The sequence below is a fragment of the Brassica oleracea genome, chromosome C3 (genome assembly GCF_000695525.1).
Source record: "Brassica oleracea var. oleracea cultivar TO1000 chromosome C3, BOL, whole genome shotgun sequence".
Taxonomy (NCBI): Eukaryota; Viridiplantae; Streptophyta; class Magnoliopsida; order Brassicales; family Brassicaceae; genus Brassica; species Brassica oleracea.
Genome location: NC_027750.1, coordinates 8,355,929 through 8,367,543, shown reverse-complemented (window position 1 = coordinate 8,367,543; position 11,615 = coordinate 8,355,929). Strand labels below are relative to the sequence as shown.

The window sequence follows — 11,615 nt, the reverse complement described above, 5'->3', positions numbered from 1 at the left end:
ATTAGACACGCCCAACATACTTGATTGAGTTAGAATAATCATGGATAGAGATATCTGTGGAAATATATGAAACCAAAAGAATTATGTGAAACCACATAACTTCAACTCTAAATATTTATTTAACTCTACAAAGCTGAAAGAAGTTCACACGTTTTAAAAGTAACAAACAAAATTCTATAACAGAAGTATGAAATAATGAAATTCTTTGGATCTTGGACGTGGAAGAAACTGTTAAAGTTGAGACCATTCGTTTATCAGTTTGTTAAAGTGAAGATAAATAGTGGTGCGACAACTTCTTTTTGGTTAGATAATTGGTCTCCTTTGGGAAAACTAATTGATCTAATAGGAGAAGGTGGATGCTTAGCTCTGGGTATTTCGCTGCACACTACAGTGGAGAGAGCAATTCAGATGTATAGGAGCAGAATGCATAGAGTTCCTGTATTTCGTCAGATTGAGCAAGAAGTATTGAAGTTGAAAAGTAGTAGTATGAATATGATGGAGGATGTGTGTCTATGGAAGAGGGAAAATGGGGATTTCAAGCCGGGGTTTGTCACCTCTCAAACTTGGAATCTCATTAGATCTCGTTCATCTAAAGTGCAGTGGAGCAAAGGCATTTGGTATCCAGAGGCCACTCCGAGGTTCGCCTTTCTTTCTTGGCTTGCTGTTCGTAATAGACTAGCGACGGGAGACAAGATTATCAGATGGAATCCATTAGCCATCTCTACTTTTTGGCTTTGTAAGCAGGAGCAAGAAACGAGAAGTGTGGAGTAGGACTATTGGAAAACTGGCGGGTAATGGTTGCATTTATCAATGGGATCGAGTGTTGTAAGTAGTGGTGAATGAAATGCAAGAGAGACATTCGACTTTTCTGTTGAGATACTGTTTTCAAGCAGTAATACATGCATTATGGATGGAGAGGAACGTCAGAAGAGTTGGGGAACCAGAGCAGCCAGTTACTTGCCTTATTGCTAGAATGGATAAACTGGTGAGAAACAGAGTAACTTCTCTTAGAAAAAAGAATGGAGCTAAGTATGAAAAGGCAATAAAAGGAATTGAACGACTCGTATTGAGGTTCGCCGTCGTTCCAGACTCTTCGTTGACAGAGCCTCAGAAGAACAAGCATGGGTTGTTTCTTGGACTCTTGGTAATGCGCATGCTGGAGGCGTCTGTCCCCAATCGACCTCTCCCATTCCTTAGAAACCACAATACACCTTGCCAGAGACTTGGGAGGCAATTTTGAACGAATGACATCCTTCAACTCTTCGGGCATCATTGCAAAGTCCGAGTTCTCCATTGTGTTTCTTTTATATCTCAGATGTTTTTTTTTGTTTGTTTGATAAGATTATCAGCATGTCAGCCTTCTAATTTATAGAATACATTTAACAGAAGCTTAATCTACCGTTTAGGTAAGCACGAGGAACTGAGCCACAAGTCTGAGGGCTCGTTGTGTGGAAATGAAAACGTTCTTTGCTTTAGATTCGATTTTGGATTAGAAAGTTAGTTAGCGCAATTTTTACCAAAAAGAAAATGTAGTTAGCGCAATGTTGGATCAAATTATAAAGAACAAAAGAAAACTCCTTCACCTTTTCTCGAACCTGGATCAGAATAATAACATTCGAGCACCCGAACCACTATGCCACGGTTTCTAGATTCTCAGTATTACATTACGCACATGATCATATGTAAACTTAATCTAAACGTTTCCTAACAATGTAAATCCGTTGTATTTTAAAAAAGTTCTATAATACATTTAACAGAAACTTAATCTACCGTTAAGGTTGTTGATTAAGTAAGCACGAGGAACTGAGCCACAAGTCTGGGGGCTCGTAGTGTGAAAATGAAAACGTTCTTTGCTTTAGATTCGATTTTGGATTAGAACGTTAGTTAGCGCAATTTTTACCAAAAAAAGAAGTAGTTAGCGCAGTGTTGGATCAAATTATAAATGCCCCTTGCCTTTATTAAGATGTGAACAAAAATGACATGGGACTCAACAGTCCAAAGAATGTCAAATGAATGAATGAGGGAAGGAGCAAAGTCCCACGTCGAGAACTTGAAGCGAGTTTGACCAATATAAATCATATACGTCAATACTGCAAGCCAATAATAAACATAGAGATAGCATAAACGTATATTATAATGTGGTTCATCTTCGAATATAAGTGTTTCTTTTCAGAATAGCTGAAAGGTGGAAGGATACTAAAACTTGAGTGAGAAGTCATAATGATTTTGATTTGTTTTCATGAACATGTATTTATAGGTTAAGTGATCTTACCATTTTTCTTTAAAAAGGAAAAACCTACTAAACTTGAAGAAATCAAAAAGGTAAAAGGTAAATGTGATACCAAGACCTGGGAGAATTGCCCAGAGATGCTAGCTCTTCCCTCTTTGAACCCTCTCAAGGACTCTATATGGAAGGTACTCACTGCTCCGAAAATTAGGATCTTCATATGGAAATCCTTGAGTGATGCAATCTCAGTAGCGGATCTGCTCAGCTCGAGGGGGGTGAAGATGGATAGTCGATGTCAAATCTGTGGGAATGAGGGAGAATCGATTAATCACTTGTTGTTTCAGTGCACCCTTTCTCGTCAAGTGTGGGCTGAAGCAGGCATTCCACAACCTGAATTTGGCTTTCATGAAACGTCTATCTACCAGAACATCTCGTACCTGGTGGACTTGAAAAAGAGACGGTTGGGAGTGAATGAGAACAAAAGAGCTTGGCCTTGGATAATATGGAGGATTTGGAAGAGCAGGAATGAATTTCTATTCAAAGGGTATGAGTGGTCTGCAAAGGAGATAGCTCAAAAGGCCTTTGAGGATTCGGAAGAGTGGTTTTTGGCTCAGACTATGGAGGAAGAAATAACACAAGCAGAGCCTACTCAGGAGAAGAGAGAAAACTTGAAATGGAGTCCTCCACCAAAGGACTGGACCATGTGCAATATCGTATATGATTGGAACAAACAATCTCGAATCTTGGGTGTGGCGTGGGTAGTAAGGAACCACAGAGGGGTGGTCTTATTTCACAGTAGAAGTTCCTTTGCTCAAATCCCAAACAAGGAAGATGGTAGACTTCAAGCCATTCTATGGGCAGTGGAGAGCATGGCTAGTCTCAAACTTAGCAAGGTGGTTTTTGCAGGTCAATTTAAGGAGGAATTTGAAGCGGTGATGAAACCTATGGACTGGCCATTGTATGCGTTTCAGAGCGGGGAGATCTCAAAGGCTTTACTGGCGGTGAAGGATGCTCAACTATTGGTAGTTTATCGAAATTCTAATAGATGTGCATCCCTCATTGCTACAAGTGTAACCAGAGAAAATCGTCACCAATCCTATGTGGCTCTTCCTGGTTGGCTTTTTGAGTTGTTCGTGAATGAGAGCAGGTTTTTGTAATCTTGATTGTCTTGGGGTTGAAGTTTGGAGAGATCAAGGTTTCAAGTTGTTTTTGGATGGGGTTTGTTGGTGCTGTAGTTCGATGTTATATCGTTCCCTCCCTTTGAGAGGGTCCATCTTTGTGACTTCTTATATATAATCAAAACCAGTGTTAAAAAAAAAAAAAAAAAGGTAATTTCCTTTTTAAAACTAAACCATAACCATAAAGACGGATTTGTGTTTGGCCGACCTTAATAAAACGTGACTTTAACTTGCAAATGTCTAAATCTTAAACAATATATAGGCAGTGTGTTGTTATAAACGCTGCTACTCTGATATCAGATATTTCTCAGAATTTTATTTGGGAATTCGATTTTCAATAGAGTTTTCACATGGCTTAGCAAGTTTTATATGCCTGTCTACAATCAAGTTCGACTAAACCGGGGACATACATGTGGAATTTCGACTCGGTTACTTCCGGTTTAGCATTCATCAGAGACAAGTAAGCATTATTACCCCCCATCACACTTTACACATGTATCGTTCCCCTACTTTCTCGGGTCATTTACGCGCGTGAGTATTCGCCATCCTCGCGACGCAGAGGCTCACAATAGCTTCCTAGGGTTTCGTTTGTTGGCAATCACGATCCTAACCTAACCCCTTTCTGATTACCTCACCAATCTTCGATTCCTTGCTTCGAATCTCCAATATCGCCAGCGTGCGTGATAAACCCTAAAGAAACCCTAATTTTCCCAATCACAAAACTCATCAACGAGCCAATGGCGTCTGGTGCTATAGTTCCCAATGCGAAGCATAAACGGAGTGAAATTAGCAACAAAAGATTGAAACCCACGACGGTGGTGCGACCGATTCCGCTCGTGATGATGAAGATAAGTCTAAACTCAACCTCAAAGCTCGAAGTTCGCAACTTGAAGTGGAAACTAACAGCTGAGCTTGAAAAAGTCAGGACCTTGATCAACCGCCTCGAACCTGTCCCCGACAAGACAGCGAACAATGGTAATAAGGGAGGCTCCGACAAAGGTAAAGCTCAGATTTTGAAGAGCTTGCTTACGAAGCTTATGAAGCATAAGTTTGGGTGGATTTTCAACACGCCGGTTGATGCGGTTAAGTCCGGTTTACATGATTATCACAAGGAAGAAAAATAATAAAAATAGACAGCTTTTAGATTACTAACTCCACGCAAAAAAAAACAATAGAGATACCTGCAACCCCCAACTTGGGGGCCCTCAGCCATTACTTAACACTCGCATTTTCTTTGTTAATATTTCTCTCTGTACGAACAAAGTTGCTTCCTTTCTTGTTTTTCTCGAGTGATTGGTCTGTTGAATGATTTCAACATAGACATGGCTGTGGAACTGATCTCGTAAAGTTATGTGATTCTGTGAGATTAAAGCTAAAGACGTGGTGGCTCACTGATTGCTTCAATTTGCTTTGCAGCGTTTTGGAAACACAAAGTTCAAGAATGAGACTTTGGTGATTTTTGCTTATTTCAGTATGCAAATAAACCATGGAGTCTGCTGCAACAAGTGCAGCTGTATACCAGACGGTAACCCTCCTATTATACATCGCACAGAACATTTTCTCTCTTTACTTCAGTTCGGTTCATGTCTGTAGCTTTATCTCCGGTGAATGATTCTTCTCTTACAGGTCAGACGACACGACGACTTTGAGTCTTAAGTATCTGAGCTCACACATCGCTGCAATCCTTCATTCACTCCGATAACTTCCAATGTAGCACAAGTTTTCTGGAAATATCAGCAGGAAAGGATCGAACGTAAAAGGGTATTCTCAGTAGTCGTTAATGTATTTGTGTGAGCTATTTGGAGGGTATAAACATGAGTTATGGATTATATTTTCGTGGACTTCAAGGACCCTAACTAGGACAGGTTTGTGTTGAAAGCTGAACCCTTTCAGATATACACTTTTATTTTGAACCAGAATAGTACATACACTGTGGATTGGTTGAAGTTTAGATTTGAAAGCTAAACCCTTTTTAGATATGTACTTTGATCAATTGCTTTATGACTTGGGAATCTTCAATAAATTGTAGATTATTCAGATTCAAGGTGAACAGAGGAAGAACCTTCCTTGTTCAGGTAACTGTAGATCATCATCTTTTGTGATCTTAAGAATGTTCAACCGGCTGGTATTGTGAACAAGGATAACATCTAGACACCATGGTTTTTGCCCAACAATCAAATCAGCCAGACTCTAAGATGAAGATTAGTCAGACGAGACATATGTTCCAAAGAGTTGGTAAAATATACTTTAAGAGAAGACAGATGGATAGAAAACCAAACAAGAACCTTGCAAAACAAGTAACCTTTTATTCTTCATCAGCGAAACAAGGGTTCAAAGCAGATCAGCTAGGTTTGATGGAAGCTCCTCAACAACCATATTGTAAAACTTCTGGATATCAGCAAGCATTTTCTCATCATCACGAGTCACAAAGTTAATAGCCGCACCTTTCCTCCCAAACCTTCCACTTCTTCCGATACGGTGAAGGTAATTCGCTGGCTGAGTTGGAAGGTCAAAGTTGATGACCAGAGACACTTGCTGCACGTCAATACCACGAGCCAAGAGATCGGTTGTGATGAGAACACGAGAAGAACCAGACCTGAACTCTCTCATGATGATGTCTCTCGTGTTTTGGTCCATATCTCCGTGAGTGGCTGAGACTGTGTGGTCACGGCTTCTCATTTTTTCTGTGAGCCAGTCAACTTTGCGACGAGTGTTGACGAAAATGACACTCTGAGTGATGGCTAATGTCTCGTAGAGGTCACAGAGAGTTTCGAATTTCCACTCTTCTTTGTCCACGTCCACGTAGAACTGTCTGATACCTTCAAGTGTTAGCTCGTCACGTTTCACCAAGATTCTCACTGGTTTGCTCATGAACTTCCTTGTGATCTCGAGAGCTTCTGGTGGCATTGTAGCTGAGAACACTCCTACTTGAATCTTTGGTGGGAGAAGCTGGAATATGTCATATAGATCTGATCCTTGAAACCACGGGAGAGCATTTCATCAGCTTCATCAAGGACAAACATCTTTATACAGTCAGAGCGAAGTGACTGTCTTTGGAGCATGTCAAAGACACGACCTGGAGTTCCAACAACAACATGGACACCAGCTTGGAGGATACGCTTATCGTCAAGAACACTGGTACCACCAACACAGGCATGAACCTTGACGCCAATGTAGTCTCCGAGAGCACGCATGACCTTCTCAATCTGCTGAGCAAGCTCCCTGGTGGGAGCCAAGACCAGAGCTTGGCACTGGACAAGGGTGACGTCAAGATGCTGCAAGACACCAGAACAGAAAGTTGCGGTTTTTCCAGTACCAGACTGTGCCTGCTGGATCACATCAAGACCCTTGCAAAAGGGTACGATTCCTCTTTGCTGAATAGCAGAAGGCTTTTCAAAACCTAGAAATATCAAGAGGGAACACACATTAACAAATTAAACAAGAATCCCAACAAACAACAAACATCAAAAAGATGTTACCTGTTGATGATTCATCTTGACATACCATAAGCATAGATACCCCTAAGAAGGTTCTCTTGCAAACCCATGCCATCAAAACTCTCATAAACCTCATCATAGGAGGTGAAGAACTCATCCTGTCCCTCCAGGCTGCACCAAAACAGAAAATAAAGAAGAACAAAAAATTAGCCAAAGTACTAATTAAATGTAAAAGAGGTTAAAAGACTTACATTTCACTGAGTGCCTGATCAAACTGACGCGCATCATCAAACTGTGTTGCCGATCCTGCCATGACTATATCAAACACACCCACACCCACAACAACAAACAAAAAACAGAACTTTAGAATATAAAAGACACCAAACTAGAGCTTAAAGATAACGAACCAAGCAGAAACAGAATAGCCAAAAATTGAGATTCGGTAAACAAAGCATTGTAATATCTGAATAATATTATGTCAGGAGAGAAACAACGCTAATTGGTCCATCCAGATATACATATCTCTCTCCATAGAAAAAGCATATAATATAACATACGCCACGACTATAAAGAGGGTTTCAGCCACTAATTGATTCATGTAGCGAACGAAGTTATCAAATCGAGAAATTCTTAAACCGACCCACAATAAATCAGGGCCAAATCAATCGCAAAGACAGTAAAATCAGACAAGATCCAAAGGTAATCAATTTTTTTTTTTTTTTTTTTTTTTTTTTTTTTTTTAAGGTAATCAATTTTTATTTTAAAAAAAAAAATACTTTAGAACCTTTGAGGTTGATTAAGAGCAAAAGTAAAAGATCTTCTTAAGAGTATTGAGGTTAAGAGATAATAGATATAAAGGGTGTTAGACAAACAATATATATATATATATATATATATATATATAGAGTCCCCTCTTTTTCATTCTCTTATACCATAAATATATATTATGTGATATTATTTAGTAACAATATCTTGCTATATTTTTTATGAGAAAAACAAGAAGTATATCTTTATGAATTGAATTACAAGTTACAACATATATAACATTATGACAAAGTCAAAGTTTTCAGATTTCGTGTATTAACTAAATTGATTATTTTCTTCATTAAATATTGATGAAAATAAATTAAATGATTTTTTTTATTATTCTATTTTTCAGTTCTTTAATAATAATATCTTACTATATTTTTATGAGAAAAACAAGAAGTGTATCTTTATGAATTGAATTACAAGTTACAACATATATAACATTGTGACAAAGTCAATGTTTTCATATTAGCCTATTGGTTAAAGTTTAAAGGCTTCTACACCCAGATCTGGGGTTCGAATCCCAGACTATGCAATTTATTGCAGATTGCAGGAAATCCAGGTTTCAAGTCCCAGAGAGAGCGGTTTATTAAACAATTATGCAGACTACAGAGGAAAGACTTGCAAGGGATCTTCAACATGGTGCAAGTAAATCTGGTCAGGCGTGGATCTTCATAGGACGGCTCTGGTGATACAGTTCGGCGTAGGTCTTCATAAGGCAGGTAGTATTGTCGGTTGTCGAATCGTCTATGTAATCTTTCCTATATCATAATTGTAAGATCGTAATAAATCAGCGTTAAAAAAAAAAACTAAATTGATTATTCTCTTCATTAAATATTGATGAAAATAAATTAAACGAATTTTTTAATTATTCTATTTTTCAGTTCTTTAATAATAATATCTTACTGTATTTTTATGAGAATAACAAGAAGTATATCTTTATGAATTGAATTACAAGTTACAACATATATAACATTGTGACAAAGTCAATGTTTTCCGATTTTGTGTATTAACTAAATCGATTATTTTCTTCATTAATATTGATGAAAATAAATTAAGTGAATTTTTAATTATTCTATTTTTCAGTTCTTTAATAATAATATCTTACTATATTTTATGAGAAAAAAAGAAGTATATCTTTATGAATTGAATTACAAGTTACAACATATATACAAGTTACAACATATATAACATTGTGACAAAGTCAATGTTTTCAGATTTTGTGTATTAACTAAATTGATTATTTTCTTTTTGATAAATTATTGACACGTGGATCTCTTTTTTTTTTTCTTCTCAAATTTGAAGATATTATGAAGTACAATAAATATATTTTTGTTCCATGGAGATATGATATTATTTAATAATATATCTTACTAATATATTTTAATGAGAAGAACAAGAAGTAAATCTTTATGAATTGAATTACACCATCTTATCATTGTTTTCAGAGTTTGTATTAGCTAAACTGACTCTTTTTTTTTTGTTAAATTATTGATATGTGGATCTCTCTTTTTTTTCTCTTTCAAATTTGAAGATGTTTATGAAGTAATATTTTCTTCATTAATATTGATGAAAATAAATTAAATGATCTTTTTAATTATTCTATTTTTCAGTTCTTTAATAATAATATTAATATCTTACTATATTTTTATGAGAAAAACAAGAAGTATATCTTTATGAATTGAATTACAAGTTACAACATATATAACATTATGACAAAGTCAATGTTTTCAGATTTGTATATTAACTAAATTGATTTTTCTTTTTGTTAAATTATTGACATGTGAATCTTTCTTTTTTTTTTTCAAAAAGATATTTCTGAAGTACTATTTTCTTCTATAAATTTTATGAAAATAAATTGAATTATTTTTAATTATTCAATTTTCATTTCTTTTGTTTTTTTTTCTATAAAAGATTTGTTTGTTCATTTTTCCTACCAAAGTCACAATGTTATTTCCAAACTGACATAGATTAGTTAGTTATAATATTCTTTGTTTATTTAAATTAAACTTCTTTTAGAAATCATCTTTCCTTGCAACTTTTGAGGTTTTATAGCACATTATTATTCTTCTGTGATATTTAGTTTTCCAACTACCATCACAATCACAAAGATGGACTCTTACTCAACAACCGGGCCTTCTTTTTACTCAACAACCAGAAAGTAACGCTTACTTGTAAATGTTTGAATGGGACGTGGAACAAAATTGGTTCACATTCCAAAAACATGGATTACCCACCTAACATCTGCCATTCAATTTTCTTAGTGGTACCTGCAATTCAACCACAAATAATAACTTTCCACTTGAATCATTAAACGTATTCATATTATATGCTTGAAGTACGTCAATGAGATGGCGGACTGAAAGAGAGATCATGTCCAAGCGATTCTTTTCAAAAGTAGGACACAGTAGAGAAACCAGACTAATAATAATATTGTAAGAAGAGAATATGATGGTAGACTTATAATCTCTACAACCTTAGAGGTTTACCAACTGATTCTTGTTAAAATAACCTCCTAATTAATATCTCCAAATTATATCTGTCATGATTAGTAATGGATTCACTTAAAGACCAATAGTTTGGAGCGCTATGAAGACACATGGGCGAGAATGGCGTTGGTAGAAGCTGTAGAGATCGAAGACAATTTCAATTGGTAGAAGAAATTAAACTACTGTCTCTTTGTCTGTGTGATATGTCCTTAATTATTGTCTTAACTCCTTATGTTCAATAGCTTAAGAGCTACAAACTAATTTTAGCTGGAGCAGTCAATTGGGTGGATCATAATTTTTTTATAAAATAAAACAAATCAGATTCGTATAAAACAAAGTGTGGCAAAATAAAATCTAATAAACCATTAAAATATACATTACAAGTCACTAGAGCTTTAGGTAACAACTATAGAAACAATGACTACTGAGTTCGAACTTATGTTGACACCCTCCAACCAAACTAAGACTCTTTAACCACTTACAAAGGTTTGGTTAGTAGTTTGGATAAGCAATATGAGTTGTGGGAAATGATAACTTTTCAATAAAAACTTCTTAATTGCTACTATAACTTTAAATAGGCCTAGTCCTTTAAATGGGCCAAGTATTATAATTGGGCCGTGTCCTTTAAGCAAAAATGATAACTTATGTATCGGAGCTGCTTGGATTGAATCTCAGGTAGGATCGTGATCGGAGAGAGAGAGAGAGTCTGAAAATTCCAGTGCGAATCGGGAATGTCTAGGGTTTCGAGAAAATGGATGGCGGAGGTATAACAATAAGATACAAGGGAGTCACTGTACACACTCCCAAGACGTGGCACGATCTTTATGTGGTACATTTCTCTTCTTGATTCAGCTTAGATCTTTACTCCTCCATAGAAGCTAGATCTTACCTTTAGATTATCGGTTAGTTGATCATCCCGACGAATCTGTATCTAGAATCCGATTGATTTGTCTGTTTCAGGTTTTGGATTGAAAATTCTGGACAATGGATATGTGGCACCAGCCACTTTCTAAATATAATAAATTGATAAAAGCGAAAATAATAATACAACTCAAATAATAATAATCTTCATATCATAATATAAAAGTCAATATGTTTCCAAAAGGCCTAGAAGCCCAACACCGATAACATTCGAAATATAAAATACGACATAAACCGAAAGTCTGAAATAGGAATAACATAAACGATAAAAGTCCAAAGGCCTAAAGGCCCGATAAAGATAAAAGCGGTAAAAGCGATAGAAGCCCAAAAGCCCAATAGCACCGGTCCGATAATCACTCCTGCTCATCAGAATCACCTAAAAGGGGGAAAGAATGAGGGGTGAGCGACAGGGGAATCGCTCAGCGAGGTATGGGATGCTACCCCGAAGTCCATGGACCCGGACATAGCACTCCGAATAAATATAATTTAATTCTAATGCATGTCAAACACAGTACCTAAAGTACTCAAGCAACAAACAATGGTCCTAGCGAGGTGC

The 11,615-nt window shown here is 36.5% G+C and overlaps 1 protein-coding gene, 1 long non-coding RNA gene and 1 pseudogene across 2 annotated transcripts; 2 read left to right on the top strand and 1 right to left on the bottom strand.

Moving 5' to 3' along the window:
- The first annotated feature begins 195 nt into the window (after positions 1 to 195).
- LOC106329813 lies at positions 196 to 771 on the top strand. Its single transcript, XM_013768440.1, has one exon. It carries the CDS (start codon positions 196 to 198, stop codon positions 769 to 771), a length of 576 nt encoding a protein of 191 aa, XP_013623894.1.
- A 3,144-nt stretch (positions 772 to 3,915) lies between these two features.
- On the top strand, positions 3,916 to 5,313 carry LOC106328169. The gene is made up of 3 exons (XR_001267574.1): positions 3,916 to 4,404; positions 4,822 to 4,930; positions 5,032 to 5,313. It is a non-coding gene; the product is annotated as an uncharacterized LOC106328169 (long non-coding RNA).
- Positions 5,314 to 5,625: 312 nt separating this feature from the next.
- LOC106328168 lies at positions 5,626 to 7,476 on the bottom strand (annotated as a pseudogene).
- Positions 7,477 to 11,615: the final 4,139 nt, after the last annotated feature.